Source organism: Larus michahellis, chromosome 1, assembly GCF_964199755.1.
Source record: "Larus michahellis chromosome 1, bLarMic1.1, whole genome shotgun sequence".
Lineage (NCBI taxonomy): Eukaryota > Metazoa > Chordata > Aves > Charadriiformes > Laridae > Larus > Larus michahellis.
Genome location: NC_133896.1, coordinates 178442994 through 178465523, shown reverse-complemented (window position 1 = coordinate 178465523; position 22530 = coordinate 178442994). Strand labels below are relative to the sequence as shown.

Genomic DNA, 22530 nt, shown 5'->3' with positions numbered 1-22530 from the left:
CCTTGAGAAGAAAGAAATGACAATTAATTTTGTGGGTCATGGTTAGCAAATACAGGCGATTCTGGCTGGGGTAGGTGAGAGGTGAAGCCACGAACTATAGCTGCAGTACTCTAATTCCTAAAACATGAAATATCTTCTATGTACCTAATCTGGTCAACATAAGGTCTATGAGGTTTCTTGGTTTGTTTATTTGTTTAAAAATATTATACTATATATTTATGTGTCTATAATGGGGGAGGTGTAAAAATAATATGATATGTATCTCACTGTTTTAATACATGTTATTCCTACTGTATCACTTCTGCACTGATTGCACTCCTATTTTATGCATTTGGAAGCAGTATCTTCTTCATTTTTGTTGTTATCATTGCTATTTGCACCCTCCGTCTTCCTATGCATTCTTAACTTTAACAAGTAAGATTAATATTGTGAAAAATTGACAATAATAATAATAATAATATAAAATGTCCAAAATGTATTTTGGTAAGATCAGTATATTTTTACCAACATTCAGACTTTATTTTCAGCAACCTTGCAGTTTTAAAGGTAACTGTTTTGAGGATTTCCTACTGAATTATATTAAAAAAAAAGAAAATTCTACCAAATAAACCAATTCTTCTAAGTATTTATCCTGTGTATTTATGTTTAGTTACATGGTACGCTCCTGTGTAGCTCTAAAAATGAACATAAAGCCAACTCAGTAGAGGGAGATATTTGAATTTGTAGTTCAGAAGCTGCTGACATTAGGCATTAGACCATAAGTGGGTCAGAATAAACGCTTAACATTCAGATTTAAATATAATATTGTGTAATACAAGAAGATCTATAGAGTCATAATGTCTGAATATATTAGGTATGATGATAATACTTCTATTGATTTCAGTCTGTTAAAATAATGAAACTGGATTACACAAATCAATTCTTGGAATACAATACAAAAGCATAAATTACTTCCTTTACACTTTCAAAATAGGCTTTTCAAGTGAGATTGGCCGTAGCTATTTCAGACTGTAACTAAAAACAAGTGTTAATTTTCTCAACCTCACGTAAAAAAAGGCTTAGAGTAGTCTTTCTGTTATCTTACGGTTGTCAAGCTTAACAGTCTTTTAACCATCTTACAAACAGCTTTCTCCATATCATCAATTATTTAAGACTCTTGCTCTTACATCATTACATCTGCAAGGAGAGGAGGTGTTTCAATAGGAAGATCTACCATTAAAGGCAATTAGAGAGCGGTCCGTTTCCTTTCACGGAGGGAGGACGCTCACAAAATGCTGTAAAACATTCAAGAACGCATAGTTTCTGGTAATGCCTTCACAGTTATATATAACTAAATATTTCATAACTTCTCAAAGTCTAACAAAAACTAAGGCATTGGTTTTTCGGGCTGTCAGGCATGAAAAATGCTCTTCTGTATATTTTAAATTCATTCTATTCCAGATGGGAGTCAGACTATACTGTTGAAATTACACTGCTATAAAATCATTTAAAAGATTACGTTTGTCCAGTATCACTATTACAGTCAGGAAAATAAATAAAAAATATGGCATTTTTGAGAACGTCTGTTACAAAATGCGTGGTGATCCAGAACACGGAACGCAATCAAATCCGCAAAGCACAAAGCATGTATTCAAAACCTGAAGTGTGAAGCAAAGAGGAATTTGCATTGTGAATGCAATAAAAACTGTAAATCACTTCTTTAAAAGCAGAAGACAACAGTCTGAGCTAAGGGCTGCAGGCATCACATCGTAACCGGGTGTGCAGAATACTACAGATTTCCATCCTGGCATAGCAAGTAAAAGATCTGCGATGGAGATTCACACTCCACTGTTGTTACCAGGAGGTAATTATACAACAGTATTTCTAATGATGGAGTCCCAAAGCAATGCGTCTTCTCTTCCCAGTGGAAAATATCTTTTGAAGCAAAGAGTGGCTGTGGGATTCAAGAGGAGGGAAAACACATACCATAAAATATAATTAAAAATTGTGGAGGCTGCCTATGACAAGAATAACCATAAAAAACAGATACAAACCAGCTGGCTGTTAACAACTCCTGAGTTATAAAAATCTTAAACCTGCTGTAAAGCACTCAATTCGATTTACATAACCACAGAGCTGACATTCCTTTTAGGCTCCTCTGCTGGGGATTATTTTGACATGTTTTAAGGCAGCATAAAAAGCAACTGTGAAAGGAAGACATGTATCATCTTACATAAAAATTCATTCTTGCCTTAAGATTGGACTTACACACTATAATCCCAGCGTCTTTACTGAAACTGGGAAATATCTTCTATGGCTACTGGTGATTCAATTTTATAACATTATCCCTTTGGTGCTCACATTTTTGATAAAGTTGATAGTGTGTTTATACTCACAAACAAACAGAAAAAATCTATACAATCACAGAAGCTCAAGTTTCGGTATTATTGCACAAAATATCAGCTCCATGAGAACCCACCACAGAGTGCAGCGTATCTAGTCTGAGACAGATTACGTTGCTTAAGATTGCGATCGTCCTTTGCTAAACAAGAAAAGCATTTCTTAGGAACATAATGATGCAGACAGCGTTTTACACGACTAACACAGCTTGCTGTAGGGAATTAAAATAAACAAAATAAAATAAAATCAATCTTACATTGAGTGAAGTTTTGATGTATAAGTGCTGGCAGCTTACATTGCCCAGAGCACAGAATGAGTTTTGCCATTTGATAATTTGCTTGATTCACTGTGCTGCCTCATGCAGGGCATTTTATGCCTGATTTATGTTTAATCGAGTCACCTGCTTAATGTTAAGGAGGGTCACAGTTAGATAGAAGGGTTACGACCATATAGGGCTTTCAACATCTCCCAGTTTGACATAAGAAATGGGTGTAAGTGTTAGAGGTCAACCTTTTTCTTTTATTTTTATTTAATGTTCTCTACGGAATATTGCATAAAACATTAATGTACCACAAAACCAATTTGATTCCCTTTTGAAACACAGTAGGCAAATATGGATTAGGAGACTCAAAACACCAACAAAATAAAATAAAAGCAATCTGTGGTCTAAGAAGTGATAATCTATATGTGATTTTTTTTAAAGGATTATGAGGTACATCCTTACTTACACAAAAACGAATATAAGTTTTCTCTTTGATAGATACGCAATCAAATTTTGTCTGGTGTCTGCGGGAAAACTGAAGATTATAAAACACAAAGGGTAATAACTTTTAATATAATTAAGGTGTCCAGATTTACTATTCAGACTGAACGTTTATCCTTGCAAACATATATAACTAGACATGAGGATTATCAGCATCTTCTTTCCAATAATAATATGAAAAATTACATCTAGATTCAATAAATAAAACTGGATGCGGACAACTACTACAGATTGGAGAGCTCAGACACATCTGATCTTATAAATATTTCTGATTCTCTCAGTGTTTCAACACGCTGAAAATTACTGCAGGACATTATGTATTTTGAGATTCAAGTCCTCCCATGTAGCACCGAAAAAAAAAGTAGACATTGTGACAAAGAAGGTATTTAAAGACGTATTTTTAAGGAGGAACTATTCCAGTCAGCATGGGAAGATGGAATTCAGCACTTAGCAGTTTCGATAGCTGCGTTTCCAAGTTCGCTGAATGCTGATTCAGATTTAAAAAATGAAGTCTTTGGAGTTTTTTGCTATTTTGGAAATAGTGTATATTTTTAGAGGGAACAGTCTAGAGTTACTCGCATCGTTGCGGACATATGTTCTAAAAGAATCTGGGATTGTAGCTCTAGCAAATTAATATTAGTTAATTGGAACATTCTAAATAAGCAAAATGTTTATACTAATTTATCCTTGTTTACCGCACTGGAGGACTGTTCTTACGCTAAAATTAAAACTAGCAATCCTATTGCAGTTAACATCAAGAAACACCATGTCTTTGGTTATTTAAATAGCGTATCAACTCACTATCACAGGAAAAGATTTATCAGTCTTTTTTAAGTGCACTAAAATATGTACGTGTTATGTCATGAATGCAGCTACCAGAAGCCAGTAACAGACACAATTCTGCGAATCCAGAGGGATATCAGAAGTTTCAATCCTTGACTAACATGTGATTTGATTGCCTGCTAAATTGCATGCACGTGATATGCAGCATTTTGTGCAAATGATAAAATGCAATTTTTCTTATTTCTTTTTATTACTATACCCAGAACGTACTAAGCTTCTTCAAACACTTCAAAACATATTGATCATTTCCACAGATTCATCTAACAGACAACATACAGACACAGTTCTGTATCCACACTTCTACAATAATTTACCTACATTGACAGCTTCACCCATCTAATTTAACATTAACCTTCTAAAATTTAAGCATTCAGTCCAAACTCTTCATCTCGGTTCCCTACAGTCAATGAAGAGACACGGGCATTTCCAGAGGGTGATTCATGTGGCCTATCTCATACTGAGATGTATCACTCTCTAGAGATGTCCGCTACTTTCCACTGGCTATGAAAGGAGATGACTTGCTAAGATTTCAACAGCCACATTTCAGACATATTAGCAGATGAATCTCCTCCTTGATAGCTAACTTCTTAGATGGCTAAAGCTAGGGAAAATGAGTTTCTTTCCTCAGATAGTGAAAATATAATGAAGATATTTACCTGTATGCTTGCCATTTCTACAGAAATATAATGAATCTGCTGCTCTGGAATTCAAATTTCAAGGTACGTATTTCCTTTAGAATTAGTTTTATGCTCATAAAGAACTACTACAAAATTATCTCAACATCCTGTATACCTACTTGATTCAAAACCCCTACTTCTCAGCAAAATAAAGTAAGCCTCAAAATGACACATGCTTTGTATTGTTCTTTAAAGAAGAAAACAATTTCTATTAAACATTCTTTCTTTCCTTCTTTCTTCAAAGGACTCTATTTTTACACAAAACTTTAAAAAATAGATCCTGATGGACAAGAGAGAATAAAACTCACTTTGAATTCTTTTAGTTCTCTTACCTTCTACCAATTCCTGTCAGATATTTTGCCAGTTATTTTTTTCCCCTTGTTCCACTTCCTATTAAAATCAAATTAGGGAGGCAAACTGATTTCGCAATATAAAGCATTCACCTTTTAATCAAAACCTAGATTTAATGTCAGAGTACGCATTGCTAAAGAATCTGCATATTGCAAAGCATCTACTGGATTGAGACCTTCCCAGCTGGATTACTGATAAAATCTGGCCCACATCGGCAGTAACTGGGTTATCGGTAAGAACTCTACTGAACAAGACGTTCAGTGGTTGGTCCCAAAAGTTATTGACGAGCCTTGAATTAGGGGCAGAAATCAGAGTAGGACATCAGCAAGTGTCCCAGCCACTTTCATATAATACAGAATCCAGCATATCACTGTTTGTGCTTTATATTGCTGCACAGAAAAACTTGCAAAATTTAATTCATCAGAGTGTACAGAGAATCTCAAACACACCCAAAAAGATGTAGTTCTGTTCACTTGAGTAAACTTAAAAGGATGATACTCAGCGATGTTTACGGGCCTCTACTTCATTTAGGGAAGCACAGGACTGAGATATCTGAATTAGCGTGTTCGCGTGGTACACGCACCACACAGAGGTACTAACTCAGGAATGGAAGCTCTTTTGTCATGTTAGAATAGTGATACACCCAGGCTGACAATGAGTAATCTCTTTTGTATCGCAAATATGTTTTTAATTCCACCTTCTTGAAGGCAGTGCCAGACCAAAGAGGGAGAAGTATCTAAAATGATTTCCAACTCTGAAAAGAACTTATGAAAACCTACCAGCGTTGCCTCTGCTTCTGGCTTTCAGGACAGGTTGAAACTGTTTTAACATCTGTGCCCAGAAAGCTCTGTTCTCAGACGTGTGTTCTCTCTCTAAATGAAGTTCTCTTACATAGTATATTTCACATGAAAAAAGTAGACGGTAACAGCAGAACACGGAGAGTGGAATCCTGAAAGCCTCAGCATCAGAGATGCCCGTTGTGCATGCTGGTGAGAATTATTTCCAGCTCTATAAACCAGATGGGAAACTTACATTAAAAGGAAAAGAGAAATGATTCCAAAAAAAATGGCGAACTTTTCACTTTTCATCATAACTACAATTTTAAAAGAACTGTGAAAATTCTCTTTATAGATGAACTTTAATGGGATAGGCTCTGTGAGCAGTCCTTTTTGACTCTCTACACCACAAATATCTTCATGCTATGATGAAATTATGACACTTCATTTAGCAGGTATTTTTTCAACAATTCAACCTCATGCAAAGACAGCACGAGAGGATATATTTGTCAACATATTCTTGAAATGTTCTTTTTTTTTTATAGCAGTTATACAAAGCTAAAGATTTCTCATAAAGTAGCCATTTTCTCAGGTGGTGAGGTTTCTCCCAGAAGTTGTATGCAGTATATGAAAGAAAAACAATGCAATTCAAAATTCTTGCACTGTTTAAAAATTTTCCAAGAAGCAGCTAGGAAGCAGGAGAAAGATGAGCAAAAAAAAAAAAAGTCCAGTGTTCAAGGTTCAAAAAGGTTCAAGTCCAATGTTCAATGGACATTCGATTGGACAAGTCCAATCAAATGTTCAATGTTTCTTTGAACATTTGGCAAAATGGACATGAGATGCAGTTAGAAGAAATAACGAGCAATGTTAGCACTGGAAATCCCTCTTCATTTGCAACTTATTTCTCCATCAGCATTTAGTTTTTCATTTTTTCTTTAAGAGAACATTACCTGATGGCACCCCTCCCAGATTTACTAGATTAGCCAGACTGGTAAGATAAAGGACTCATGACTGGTCAACATGCTAAGAATAAGGAAAACAGTATGTCTGTCAAGCTTGAAGCAACAGCATTAAGGTGTCTACTATGAAACTAATAATCTTGCCAAAACATAGTTGCATAACATGCTTTAATTTTTGGTCAGACCTGAAATGGTGAAATGGTCAGGCAGTTGGACTAGATGATCGTTGTAGGTCCCTTCCAACTGAAATACTCTATTCTATTCTACTCTACTCTAATTTTATGCATATTATTGACTTAAAAGGAAAAACAGTTTTGAAAAACAGGAGGAAGCCGCGTATATATTTATATGTATACTCTATTGAAAAGACAGAGTAATGGACAAAATTTGGTGGCCTGATCAAAACTATTCAAAGAAATGAGGAAGCATCAAACCACGCACCACAATATCGATACTCCCTCCCCACCCCCCCACCCCCCCAAAAAAAAAGTTGATTAGGATATAATCAACTTCAAAATCTTTCACATCTCTGAAAAAGATGTTGAGATCTAAAAGATAGACTATCATGTAAGATAAAGTGATTTCTGAATACAGAGATAAAGTCAGGGCAGCGGAAACAACACCAAAGCAACATAAAAAGTGAAACAAATATATAGTAAACCCTGGTAGAAAGAATGACTTTAAATAACCATAAGAACAACACTATAAAAAAGTGAGATGGAGCTAAGCAATGTATGAGATGTTAGCATTTAGTGACTGAGGATGAAATGAGGAGCCTTCTACTGGGAGCAAGCCACAGATGGATCTGTGTTAAGTGAATAAATACAATTAAATCATGAATAATTCTAAAAGAAGCAATGAAGCAGGTTCAAATACAACTCCAAAAGACAGTGTTATCTCAGAGGTTATATAAACAGTTCTGAATTATACAGCAAAACAAAAAAGACACCACAATTTTTTTACACAAAGAAAAAAGAATTTTCGAAGGGCAGGCCAAATACAGTTTCTGTGGTTACACTGAATTCAAACAGTCTAAGATGTGAGACAGAAATTAAGTTAAATCCATCGGCAATAACCTTCACCCAACTTGATCACAAGTTTTATAAGGGCTGCATTGAGTATCCTTCAGTTTTGCCTATGCCCTACTTTAATCTGGGCTACCTACTGAATCTATTAACTTACTTGAATATTTAATAAAAACTACAGTCTGAAAAATAAATAAAAATTCTGGAAAAGTACATCATTATCACTAATACAAAATCCTGGTGCTCTTTTTAACTTTTAAAGCACCAGTCAGGCCAAAGAAAGTTCTGTGAAACTCTTGCCTATTTAGCTAGACAGGACTAGGGAATAAAATATTCAGAATGAATGATAAGAGAAGACATGCCAGGGAAAATCTGGTTAGGATTTACTGTTACTCTTCATTTATTCTTATCTGTTCCAAAAATATTTCTTTCCATTACTAAAGATTTAATGAAATAAATCAGAATATTAAATAAAGACAAAGTAGATTTGAGAAAGGAGGGGGAAGAAGGAATATAAATTAATATACTCACTCCTAACACAGTTCTGTGAGTTTATAAAGCAGAGTTTATATAGTTCAGAATTCATGCCACTGCTAAATCTGCGTAATCTGGAACCAGTGAAATTTCCAGTGCTTATTAAGGAAAACGTGTCAAATTAGGATGGATAAAGAATTATATATTCTAGTCCTTCTAGCAGTTTTCAGGAGAGAGTAAGAAATAAGAAGTCACAAACAAAGGTGAGATCCCAGACCACCTGTACGGAATTCTAAAATATTTGTTCACATAGAATAAAAGTAAGTATCTGCTCAGAGCATGTGACTTGGAACTCAAGGTATTTTGAGATGATATAGTGCCTCAATAACAAGCTTAATATTTTGATATCAGCGAATTCCCTCCTGGTAATATAAGTGGAAATTTAAATAAATACATGACTCAGACAACAGCAGTTACAGGGCACATTGGTATAACTGCTGATCTCATGATGACCTTAAATTTTCCACAAAAAAAAGATTAATTTAAAAGACTTGTTACGAAGTTCAAAATCAGCCAACAATTCCTTGAATTTCAGAGTGAATGTGGCTATAGTAATTATCCCATGTTTGGACTGAGTGCTTCTTTTTGTGCACAGGGAAAAGGGCACCATGCATATAGAAAAATGTATGGTTTCTTTTTCCTTCTTCATTATCAGAAAGTTAACTTGGGGCCTCCAGAACAGTAAAAAAGAGGAAAGGTAAATTCAAAAGACCAAAAGCTTTCTCCTGGACTAAATAAGAAAGCAAAGAATTCCAAAAAAGGTATATTGCAAGAGATTTTAACGAAGAGAGTCATCATCTTTAACATGCACTGGACAAATGGTACCCAGCTATTGAGCAGAAGGTGGGGAAACCAAGTTGCTTATCCTTAAAACAGCATTTCCATATGAGCATTTTTAATTGCTTTCAGATGCTTTTAGATCTTAGTAGTGATTAACTTCATTGAGCAGACATGAGTAAGTGCTTGCATTCCAAAAGCTTGTAAATTGTTGGCACTTGGTCTAATAAAAGATAAAACTTCCATAAAAACTTTGCCTCTAGTTTCTTTAAACAAAAACCATACTAGAAACTCAACGAGTAAAATATGCATCCTAGCAGTAATTTTGTAGTATAGCCACAAAACATGTGCTATAATTGGCTATGGACAGTATATGAAACAGAACTGGCCAGGAACTCTTCCTCAGGAGAAGATACGGATTTATTTTTTTTTAGCTTGGGAAAGATTGTAATAAGAAAAAGAATTTAGACCTGCAGTTGTAAGCTGCAGGATGCAAGCCTGCCCTCCAAGCCAAAGAACCGCTCTGAACTGTTTTATTTATTGGCACAGATGCAGCCATAAAAGTCATACTCTTTACAGGAATAGCAGCCTAAATAGTGGCATCTCTTGCCCACACCTTCCTCGGCTGTAAGTATTCGAGTTTTTTTTTTTCATTTAAGAGTTACCTACTATGATAATACTTATGTATTTTGGTTCTACATACACCTCCTCCTAACAGTCTTTCCATATAAAATTTTAGCCCAGGTGATACTAGAAATCAATTTAAAAAGAAATCTAAGTCATTTATGTTTTACACAAAAATGTTCTTATGGCTGTATTTTTAAAATAAAAAGCTAAATCCTATTTCATAATGAGTTATTCCATATTCCATAACCATGAAGCTCACGTTGTGACACACTGTAGAGGCAAAAGTGCTATATTTTTTGTCATTCACCTCTAGGAGTATGTTGTCCTCAGTGTGTTCAGCATCTGTGTATCTGAGACTTCAAAGGCTGAATATAATTTGAGCTTTCAATAGAGGGAAAAAATTACTTTAAAAATTGTTTTGTCACATAGTGACTGAGTGCACAGGAACCACTGTTTTCTTCCACTTGAATGAAATATTAATCTACTCGAATCTTTTGAGATACTTTTCAAAACAAATGTACTGATTCACAAGAAATCACCTTTCTCTTCTCAAATACTTGCACTGAATACTGATGGGATGCTGAAAATCATTCGAGTTTTTTGGTTTCATTTGGTTTTTTTGTTGGTAGTCTGGTACTTGCAAAAAGAATGTACTGTTGTGATGCAGTAAGTTACCTGGTTATTAAATCGCCCAACTAACACAGTCCTTTTATTCCCATATTCACATACATTTGCTAAGCAAGGGTACAGGGAAAACCTATCATTGTTTGCACTGTCTTAAGCAGCTTTTACCAACACCTGAAGTCCAAGCTTAAACGACGTTAGAGTCAGTATTCTAATACAGTAATTATATCTAGGTTTCCGTATATTGGATTGATGCATCATAGCATGTGAATTAAGGAAAGCAATGCAATTCTATTAACTTTCCTCTCACTAAGGGCAACTGGATTGTTCAAGCCATATGTGTGGTCTCAGTGCCTGTGATAGCAGCCAGCATAATGAATATACAGAAAAGGGATTTTAGTAGATGCATCTGCCCATTTAAAACACTCCCTGCAACTTGTTCTGCTTCCCCTATGTCAATCTAAATCTCAGCCACCACCTGACGAAAGGGTAATGTTGACAAAACCTTACTTTTCAGTAAAACTTGTCAGTACACTGTCTGTCTATCTGACATTGCTATGGATTTTGATGAGTTAAAATGACTCAGTGACATTATTAATTTTGTCTTGACTAGGTGCAGTTTTCTTTTCCCCCGCTTACTCAGTCCTCACATACTACTGTTTTCATAGTCAGAAACTAATACTTCGTTAATTGATGACCTCATCAAAGCAATGTAGTAACAGTAACATTCTCCTCAATCTAAGATTTTTTTTCTAAATGTCCATAGTAGTCACATCTCTAATACTAGTAGCAGTAACAGTTTACTCTTTGCTGACAGCTTGAACACAGTATCTCATTGCAATTAAGACTGGATTGAAAGGAGATGATTTAAAAGTTACTTGTAAAATATTCATAACTAAAAAACGTTTCAGAAAGACAAAACAAAGCCTTCCGTATACGCACTGTTGAAAGAGGACAGCCCCTGAAAGCAACGATACAAACACTGCAACAACATAGCTTTGTAACTTCTCAGCAGTCACAAATTAATGGACAATAGCAAACAAACGTACTTGTATTGCATTAAATAAGTTTGTTATACCAACTTATAAAGAAGAACTCTCTCTCTTCCCTCCCCCTTTCTCTCTTTCTCTCCGTCACACACACACACACACACACACACACACACACACACACTATTTTTTTGGCCCCTTTCCTACCCTTTTCCATCCCATTCTGTGTGCCTTTCCAATTGGCGCTTCAGGCACACAGCAACCAACCAACACAGCTACCTATTTCTGCATCTTGAAGGAATAAAAGAAGTCTTCTCACCTGAAGAAAGTAAAATGAGGTTTTCAAACTTAGCATTGTGGATGCATGGACCAACCGTTTTCATAAGCCACAACCTCTGGAGGCAGCTCCATGAGCAATAACTGACAGATCATTCTATATTTGCAATGCAGTTCATCAGCACATCTTTCTACATGCCTAACTTCACATCACAATACAGTTCTGACATAAACACTCTGATTTTCAACCAAGAAGAAAAACGTTAAGCAACTTGCAGGATATCTAGAACCAAGTCTGGGCAACAATCTGGCCCTGAAACCCTGATCCTGGGACTTGAACCAGAACAACTTTCAACCTTGAACCAGTTAAGAATACTTTATGATTGTCCTAATATACTGGCATAGGACAACATTAGTAACAACAATGCAGTGCACTGTGAACAACTGATAGTGGAGTCATTATAATTCTGATAGTACATTATCCTGTCCTACAAAATTCATGCAGGCAATGTTACTAGAGCTGTAAGTCATAAGGACAACTCATAGTGACTGGTTGTCCTTGGAAAACTGACAAAGTTCATTTTGTGTTCAATAAGTTTGCTTCCTGAAAGGTAAGATATGATGTGATCATCAGATGCTTGACCCCTCCAAGCTGTTATCAAACACAGATAATTAAAACAAATATTAACAAAATAAATACATTACTTAGCTCATTCTTTTTTACTTGAGTTGTAGCCTTCTAAAGCTGCTCAGCTACAATAATGCTTGCTTGCATACTTGTCTTGAAGTTATTGTTTACTTGAGAAAATTTCATAAATTCACCTACATTCTTTATCATATAACAAAAATACCTGTGCTACCTGACATCTTTTCTGGATATTCCCTTAATATTTAAGTCCTTGCAAGAGATACGGAAAACTCCACAGCACACATTGTTCTTAATCAGGAGACAATCATTTAAAAAGTGACATTTGACTCCACCCACAAAAAAAAAAAAAAAAAAAACACAAAACAAAACACAAAAACGAGTTAAATACATTAAGCTGAAGTTTCTTCCTGTACTTTAGAGAATCCCCAAATATATGACAATGAAATCACGGACCATAAACTTGGAATAAATTTGAAGTCATCTTTTATTGAATGGAGTATGTAGCACTGGTAGCAGATCAAATATAAAATGAAGAGAAAAAATACCATTCACCCTTCATTGATCATGTCACGCAAGGACATAGGTTGTCTAATTCTACAGGAGAGGAGACAGGCACGTTGATGGCTTCCAAGAGCTTCATGTCACCATGATGATGCAAAACCCTAGTTAGCAATGTGGTGATACTGAGCTTTATACCAGATCTTGCTACGCTTACTCTGACAAGTACCATCTTACTATAGTGCTACAGCAATCAACGTCATTTGGATAAGAGACCAACATGTTTGTAAGATTGAGATATTGTTCCAAATTCAGCAGCTCAGGTTCATTTCTACTCGCAGTGTTGATTAAAATAATATTCTGTATTTCATGTTTAAAACAGCAATGCGCTGTTTGCTCTGTAAAAGGTTAGTTTTGAACTAATAAGAAATTAAATGACTGGGTATCGAATTATTTTGGCTAAGTGTTCTCATTAAAAATCAAGAATAATTGGAAAAAATATCAGGTTAATTATAGGAAAAACTGCAAACACAGGAGCATGATTATCTTGATGTTTTTCTATTAAGAAACTGCCTGAAATCTGAGCTACAAGACGATCTCAGTATTTCCCACCATTGGTGAGCTTACATTTTGAATAACTTAATTTTATGAAACAATCAGTGTACTCTGCAATATGTATCTTTTCAATAACTTTTTCATTTCAGTTACAAATAATATCCCGTTGAAAATCTGTAAGCTATAGTAATCACTAGTACACACTTCCACTACCAGGTCCAAATTCAGTCACTGATAACTTCACCACATACCCGACTTTAAGAATAAGATTTCAATTGCTTTCTTTTGTATCAAGAGTTTGGAGGTTGTTTTTTTATTTATTTTGGTTTGGTTTGCATGTTATTTGTTTTATAGGAAACCTGATGATAAAATACCTTCTTTTGAAAAGTGGGGGTCTCTTTCCCCAATATGTTAAATATATTTTTATGATTAAAAACAAGAAACTGGAATTTAGGTAAAGGTTGTTTCTAAAGTCAGAGACTTTTTTTTTTTTTCCGATCATGTTAAATCTACCTTGGCTTAGCAAAGCTATATATACCCGAAATCTATCACACATCATTAGGGGCTTCACTAATACCTTCAAATAGCTCATTGTCACAGAATATGGTCCTTCAACCAGGATCCTACGTAACTGGTAGAGAAATATCATTCTTACAGCGGAAATTCACAAACCAATGCCATTACACCCTCAGCCTTCAGAAGGCAAAGTTATTCTGTGATCCAGGAAGGAACAAAAATTTCTTATCTCAGATTTTCCACTGAAAGGTAAAAATTTGTGCACATCACAACCTACTACTAAACGAGTAGTTACAAGATGCAAGTAGAAGACAGGATTCACTAGTTTATAACTATGCTGTTATAACTATGCTGTTACTATGCTGTAAACTTCACTCCTCAGTTCCTTCTTGAATACCTTGAGTGCGTCAAGGTACCTGACTATCCTCACTGCTTAAATATTTAATCCCAGAGCCTCTTTTGAAGTGAACAAACCTGTTCCCTTTATATCAAAAAAAGCTGGAAGCATTTCTGGAAACAGTTCAATCCAGGGACTCCTCTCAACAGGCAGTGGGTGAACCTGCATGGGGTCTGACGCTCTGATTTACAGTCTTCCAATGGTATCCTGTAGGTTTTAAATATATGTAGTGTTTTATGGTATAGTACTGCAAAATGTACAAGTTCTTAGTGATTTAAATTTATTAATAAAAAAGGTTCTGTTTCTGCAAGTAATTCTTGGTTTTCAAAAGATTTTATGACTGAAAAAGCTATGTCTACATGGTTTATCGCAAGCAAAGATACTCAGAGCCTTCTCATGCTCAGAAAGGGCTAGAAAGAAAATAGTTGTCAGAAGCAAATGTGGTTAAACGGCTTTAGCTTCAGAGACAGTTTATAATCCGCCTGCGTGGAGATCTGCCATACATTTGCCTATAATAAACCATGTAGTCACATCCTATTTCCTTACAAAGAGCTACTGAAGTCACTGCATGTTTGCAGGAGTCTGATCCTTGGATTACTGGGACCCCAAAATAAATTCTTATATGGCAGTATTTTCTGCTCAAGTACTATAATAAATTTCACTTTAACACAAAATTTAAAATGAAGGTTGAGGCGTAAAATAACAAAAGTCAGAGAAGAATGAATTTGCATATGCCTGAGATTACGCAGCTAAACTCTCAAGTTCCCACTGCGTCTTGCATTCTTACCCTAATAGTTGCTGCAACACTTATTTGATTTGGGGATTTTTATCAAATTTGTGGCTACATGGGAAATCAACTCAATTATTAACTAGTGAATGTAAGGGACTCGTTGGAACTTAAAACTAGTGAGCTTCCAGAACTGGTTTTCAGTGATAAAGCCTCTTGTGACAAAGTAGAAGATAGCTAGCCATTCAACAGGATGATAATACCACAAAATTATGACAGCGTTTTCAGAAGAGGACAGGTGGCCTGAATTACACTTTAATTATGATTTTAAAAACTGTGAAATAATATATTTACAGAGTTGAGTCAGTATATCTTCTCACTGATACATCAACTAGTGAACACGATAGAAGCTTTCACATTAATTATAATGACTACTTCCTTAATGAAGTGCAAAAATGTTAGTGTAATCTGATTCAGTTTCTTGAATTAGGTTACAGTTTATCACTCTGAAAGAAGGATTTTGTTGCGTATTTTTACAATCAGTTAGTTCAGCCCCAACAGATAAACAGTTTATCATCCTATAACACCAATCAAAAGCAATGCTAATGTTAAAAATGATTAAACATTAATAACCAAAACACTGTGTTAACATGGAATGCATTTTTAAAAAAGTAAGCTATCGCCACCCAATTTCATTAATGTTTATCTTTTTAAGCAGCACAGGATCACAAAATGTACACACTAGCAACACACAACCACAAAATGTACACACTATATAAAATAAATAACTGAATAATAGCTTTACTTCTCAAAATTACTAGGTATGTAAGTTAAACTTTTAATTTCTAGCCCCTGGAATACTCATAGAAATCAACTCTCTTCACTCCAATAAATTAAATACATTCTTAAGACTTTACAGGATTGAGTTTACCAGGAGAAAATACTTCCAACTACAGATTTTGTTTCTTGGCAATATCCAATATGATGTGGATATAGTAACAATGATAATTATATTTTAACCATTCTTTCAGTTCTGCCTAATACAACGTCAATAACTGTAAGAGCCAGAGAAAATGAAATTATTTATGTGATTAATCTTTCTTTAAACACCAAATAATTCCACCTTCTACTTCAGCAGAAACGTTGCCTCACTTTATCAACAGCTGCAACTGTGAACTCCGTTTGTCCTCCGAGCTGAAATAATCTATACAAAACCTTTCAACTCTCTCCTTACTCTAACCCCCCACAAAAACACTTCGTGCTCAGAGAGTTTTACACAGGATGGAAGCTGGAATATACTTCTATTGATCCAGGCACACAGACAGAGAGAAAATAAGGATGAGATTAGAAATTACAGCTTCAGATTAACACTTAAGAAGAGAAAAAAACAGAGTAAGAGTTTAATACAGGAAAGTAGTTATAATTCATACACATGGAACATTTCAGAGGAAGCTTAGTGTCTACACTGGAAAAAAAAGAGTCTGGTATCAGATGGGGAAAAGGTGAACAGAAGTAACTACCATAAAGCAAATCTTTTCAAAATAATAATAATATTAATTAATTAATTAATTAAACATGTACGGTGCTTTGAAATTACTTTTTTTTAATTGACAAAGATATATCTCTATATAGATATATAGAGATGGATATATGAAGTAGTATTCTTATCATGCCCTGTAATAGTGATTTCCAAAGGCACTTTATATTCACGTTTTCTCTTTGCGAGAAAGATGCAGTTCCTGAAATAAGTACAGGAGTTTTGCAGTTACTCGTTTCAGCACCTGTAGGCTACAGACTCAGTCGGACAAGCAGCAGAAGAATTGTCAGGAGCTTTACAGAACAGTTTCAAAACCTAAAATATTTAAGAATAATTACGAAAAAAAAATAATAATTGAAAACTGAAGAGACTTTCTTTTCAAAGTTCATATGAAAAATAATGGAAATATCATTTTATACGTTACATAGCAGCTACAGACATAAAAATACAGAGCACAATGTATATCATATACTCTGCTCAGGAATTACAGCTCTGCTTTTCTGATTAATTACAATTATCTACCGTTTCCACTTTAGAAAACTTTTGAAGCCTTCTAAGCACATTAGCCAAGAAAAGATCTGCAGTACACAGAGACACGAGGATCAAAGTTAACTATGATGAGACATCTAGTTTTGGAAGGGCTTCAAGGCGTTATCCAGATAAGCCTGAAAAGTCAGTACACCTGTCTGAACCTACACCAAACTCTTCTTTTTTCTGACTACATCATTTTTAACACAGGCAGATTTTAATTCTCTGGACAATTCAAGAAGCTCTTCATTTCCTGTTACTACACATTTCTCATTTTGTCACACCCTCAAAGGTCCTACATTTATTTTAATAAAGACTGTGTTTTGTCAGCTGACTGGTCTTTTTTAAAGTTGGGAACATTCTGTAAGTTGACTCTAATGAAAGACAGTGGTTAGATCAGCAATTGTGGGTAATATTTACGAATCTTGTGATAAAAATGGACAGAATGTCACCCAAGAGGTGATCCTCACTTCTTCATTTTTCACCCCCTTAAAAATAATGAGGAATATTATTCCTTTTTCCCTTCTACTTTCCCTCTCGATATATTCCCTAAATCTCAGCTTAGTCCCTAAATACTTCTCTAAACCGAATCCATTCTAAGTGATGATGCCACACTCTCTGCATGGATTTTCAGATTGGACCAGTTTTGTACCATTCTTATCTGCACACATAAACAATGCGTGCAGAACCAGCCCCTTTAGAAACCAGGATTTCCACCTTAAAATCTGTATTATGCAGTAGATTTCAGGAAAAGGAAAATTTTCAAGTAAAAAATCACAGGTTAAATCATAGCATTATGTATCCTAGATATACCTAATAATTGCAGATCTCTGTTATTTAAAGAGCATTAAATAGCACATAATTGTTTGTGTGATCACTTACACTCTTTTGTAGGCAGGAAGGAAACTTAGTTATTATACTCAGATTATTAAATCAATCAGAAAGCTTAAAAAGAAGAATTTGTTACAAAAAAAAGAGAGAGAGAAAAGGGAGGGAAGCACTTAACAATGTGGTACTTTTATTTTTTTCTGCTTAGAGCTGGATCCTAACAGGAAGTTCAAACTTCATAAACTTCTCAAACAAGGAGTCGTCTTAGGGCCACAAAGATGGTTAAGGGGTTGGAGCACCTGACATATGAAGAGAGGCTGAGAGAGCTTGGACTGTTCAATGTGGAAAAGGCTCAGGGGAGATCTTCTCAATGTGTATGAATACCTGAAGGGGGCGGGGGAGTAAAGAAGACAGAGCCAGCTTCTTCTCAGTGTTGCCCAATGGGCACAAATTGAAATACAGGAAATTCCATTGAAAAGTAAGGAAAAAAGATTTTATTTTGAGAGTGGTCAAACACTGGAATACGTTGCAAAGCGACGTTGTGGAGTCTCCACCCTTGAAGATACTCAAACGCCAACCGGGCGCAGCGCTGAACAACCTGCTCTGTGTCACCCGCCTCCGACCAGGGGAGGCTGGACTAGATGATCTCCAGCTGTGCCTGCCAGCCTCAACTATGCTGTGGTCCTATGAGTATACAGTGAAAATATGGAGGAAAATGTTCACAAGCGACAAGAATTTTTTAGCATCAACTAATGTGGCAGCACATTACTGCACCTACATCATCTATTGCAGTTATAGCAGTTCTTTTTTCGTAGGGCTCTTACAGTGATTTTGGCACTTATTCACAATGTAGATGCACAAATGTTCATTGATTTAAACTCACAAGATCAGATTATATGCCTATTTTTATACTTGCCCGTCTATAAAATGCTGCAAGGACTGTCATGTAGCGCTGCTGTCCTGATGTCCTTACCTCTGCTGAGCCACACTCCGTGGAACACTATACCCCAGAGTTTGTTGCTAACAGTGTCAGTGTTTGCATCTTTTGTGCTGCTTGAGATTCAACACCAGCACAATGGGAAAAAAATCACGCTCGCCCCTTCTGTTGCGGGAAGCCATGTAACGTGAAACCAGCTCAAACTTAACAGCGATTTCATTTAAACCTTTGTTGTTTTGCGAGAGACTCACAAAGCATTACCATCCTCAAATGATTCGATGAATGATAACCTTACATATGCCTATTTTCTTGAATTTTGAATTATTTTTCTTCTCTCTCTTTTTTTTTTTTAATCATCATTTTAAAAAGATCTACATCTGGCTTTGTGGGCTGATATTCTAAGAAATTGGATCTGTGTTTTTAGTACCGTGTATTTTTATCATTAACTTGTTATGACCAGCTTTAAAGGACTAGAGAGGAATTGGATACTTTAGGCATTGGTTGTGGTTTTAAGCTGTTTTCTTAGAATAAGAAAAAAAGGGAAAAAACACCCAGAAGATATTATATCAAGAGGAGATCTGCTCATATATATTAACTGTAACACAAAACCACAAATGATACTGTTGACAAGGGGTTTTTTTTCCTGTCTCGCTCTTTTTGGCCTGCTTATTTGTCTCTGACTTCTTTCATGTCATCTCCTTTTTACTTTTCACATGCATTTTTTCCTTTGATATTTTCCTGCCTTACTTCCCCCAAATAATTTCCCTTTGCTTCTGCAATTTTTGATCTCTCCCTCACAAACACAAATGCTCCTGCCCTATAAAACATTAGTTCTTTCCCCACCTAGACCCTATCCATTATTCTCACTTTGCATTCACGCTGCACCAACTCTATTTCCTTTACTAGATTTTATCCTTTATGTCCTATTGTGTAAAATATTTTAATCCCGAACCATTTCTTTTGCTGATCACATCTGCCCAGATGTGAGTCCTACCTGTCTGACACCCTCCCATGCTTGCCTATACTCTCAGCCTCATCCCTCCTTCCCTCTTCTTCCTTTATAACTCTTTCTTACCAACCTTAGTTGTCTGACTTGCCTTCATTTCGTCACTCCTCTTGATCTTTAGCCTTTTGGAAAACTGTAAATTTCTAATAAAATACCTCTGTCTATGTGTCTGTCTCCCTATGTAAAGCAGCTCTTGAGCCCTAAGGCCAAGAGGCACGGCCCCACTTTGGTCCATAGAGCTAAACTCTCTTCGCTTTCCTCCCTCCTTCAGATAAGGCATTTGCATCCAAACTGACAACAGCTTCTGGCACGTGATATTTCCTGAACTGTGCATTTTTTTTTTTGAGAATGTTAGCCAGCTATGACCAAAACCATGCCAAGGATCATGCTCATACTTAAACAGGCAGGTGATCATGGGCATGTACGCAAACATCCAGCCACCTATCCAATCTCCAGTACCCAGCAATCTTCCTCTCTATTAGGATCTGTCTAGTTTATTGTCTTTCCTTTGTCTTAGAGAAAATCAGTGCCAGAGACTGAGCTATGCAAACACGCAGGGAACAACTGGGGAAGGAGTGGAAGCTCAGATGAGCCTCGCTAAAGCAAGTGGGAGAATTTAACTCATCTGTAACATGAAGAGAGAGACTGCGCCACCACCATCAACAGCTTGACTGTTGGGTGCCTCCACCTTCAGGTGGCTCTGCTCGTCTCCTTCCTGCAACACAGCCTTCCTTAGTTTAACTACGTCTAAAGAGCAAGTCACTGCTAGGAGATGTTATAGTAACTCTCAAAAGAAAATAGTAGTTTGAGAAACAGATTGTTACAGGGCTTTGCATTAGTGTAAGGCCTCAGGAGATGTATCAAAAATAGAATTTCAGGATGAAAAATTAAGAAAGACATGTGTGCAGCACGGAGTTATTTCAACTAACTCGGTTTCTTCAGGCAACCATATTCATGATGACATTATCTAATCAAGCAAAGCAGCAAAAAATCAGAAGATATCTGATCTATTAAAAATGAATAGGGAGATTATCGTCTTAATGATAGGTAATTCATGCTCTGAAATGTTTTTTGTTTATAAAGAAAAAGAGTAGGGAAAAAAATTATAAAGGATCATTATTTGCTCAGTTATTTGTATTTTAAAGTACTGAGCTGCCACAATATCCATTACGTACAATACATTTATGTAGCAATAATGTTACATTACGGAACTCCATTGTGATATTTGGCTGCTGGTTTCCTAGACTGTTAATTTATTAACAAGCGGATATAAGCCAAGTATTCAAAAGATTGCCCGCGTGAAGGTGCTTCTAGTGATCCTACCTGTTGGCGGGATGATTCCAGGAGACATTAGGCCTGGGACAGAATGTGGCATGATATGAGAATTCTCTGGGGAGGTGACACTTTGAGTCCTCTTAGGAGGCCTTCCAGGTCTAGAACTGAAACAAACAAACAAAAAAATTTTTACAATTAAGCTGTTGTCTTACACATCATTTCAAAGTTGTTTCAAGTGGTAACATGGACTGTAAATAAATTTGTTTCAAGGACGGTTGCTTTTGCAGTTAGATGTAATAGACTTCCATCACTAATTAGATTACATGCTGAATTCATTTTCCTCATTGAAGATCAGCCGCTCCTGATGCATAATTCATAGCCTGCACCTCGTTACCTGCTTCTTCATATTAATATCTATACACAGTTTGAATTGCCTCGTTTGCATATGCTAAAGTTCTGCATGCAGCCTTCAGCACGAAAATTATGCACTAACTTGTAATAATTATTACAGTCAGCCTGCTATTGATTTATGAGACTTTTAAAAACCAAATATGTGTAGTACTTGTAATGAATGATATTTTAAGGTTCTTCAGGAAATTAAAAGGCAATGGCTGCCTAAGGAAATGTTCTGCTTGTTTGATTTAATACTACAGTTAGCTGGGAGGTGGAATGAAAGAGTGATTCAGACCTATAGCACATTTTTCGATGATATGTTTTATTACTTTGCACTGCTAGCCTGATATCTAGATGATAAATGACAATACATATCTAATGTGTGAAAAGGTCTTGCAATTTCTTTATTTTTTGTCATTTAAAAGATAAGTCAAGTTATCATTTAACCCTTATTCTATTTAAAGTGAAAATCTCACTAAGACACCTTACTTTAAATATACTACTTTATGTCAGAAAGGACTCAGAATTATTTGTAAGACGTTGTTGAGCGACTGCCATCATAGCAGCTTATATCTGTCCGGTATGGAAAAATAAAGGGCTTCAGGTTTAAGCACTCCTTGTCTGTTAAATGCTCGCATACACAACTTTCCATCTCCTGGACTGCGTAAGTAGCATACAAATTAGATACGGATTACAATGAAAATACTTATTACCCACTTACATGCAAATATGTACCTGCTGCATACAATGCATCTATCCAAAGGCTTGTATTCTTACGTATAGATCATAGCATGGTACTATTGCAATATCCCACAACTGCTTATTTAGGGGACATTGTGGAATAACTTGACGGAAAAAGGTGATGTGCAGTTCTAACACTGCAGTGTTAACCTATGCCTTGCCAAACGTTTGAGGTTCTTCATTTGTTTCAAAACAAGAAAGAAAAGAAAGGTGGCTGTGAAAGGTTTTGCTCCTTCGGTCCTTACACTAACAAAACTCTCATCAAGGATAATGGAATTTTTAGTTATGCTGGGACTGCAGAAGGAGGCAGAAAATAAAATACCTCTGTTTTCTGTTCATATTC

The 22530-nt window shown here is 35.8% G+C and overlaps 1 protein-coding gene across 6 annotated transcripts in view; it reads right to left on the bottom strand.

The window, feature by feature from the left end:
- Positions 1–22530, bottom strand: part of DACH1 (dachshund family transcription factor 1) — a 365270-nt gene that overhangs the window by 186884 nt on the left and 155856 nt on the right. For all 6 annotated transcript variants that reach the window (XM_074564434.1, XM_074564395.1, XM_074564385.1 and 3 more), the window contains exon 2: positions 21102–21217. In XM_074564434.1, the coding sequence (XP_074420535.1) occupies positions 21102–21217 (116 nt within the window). The remainder of the gene's footprint in view (positions 1–21101; positions 21218–22530) is intronic.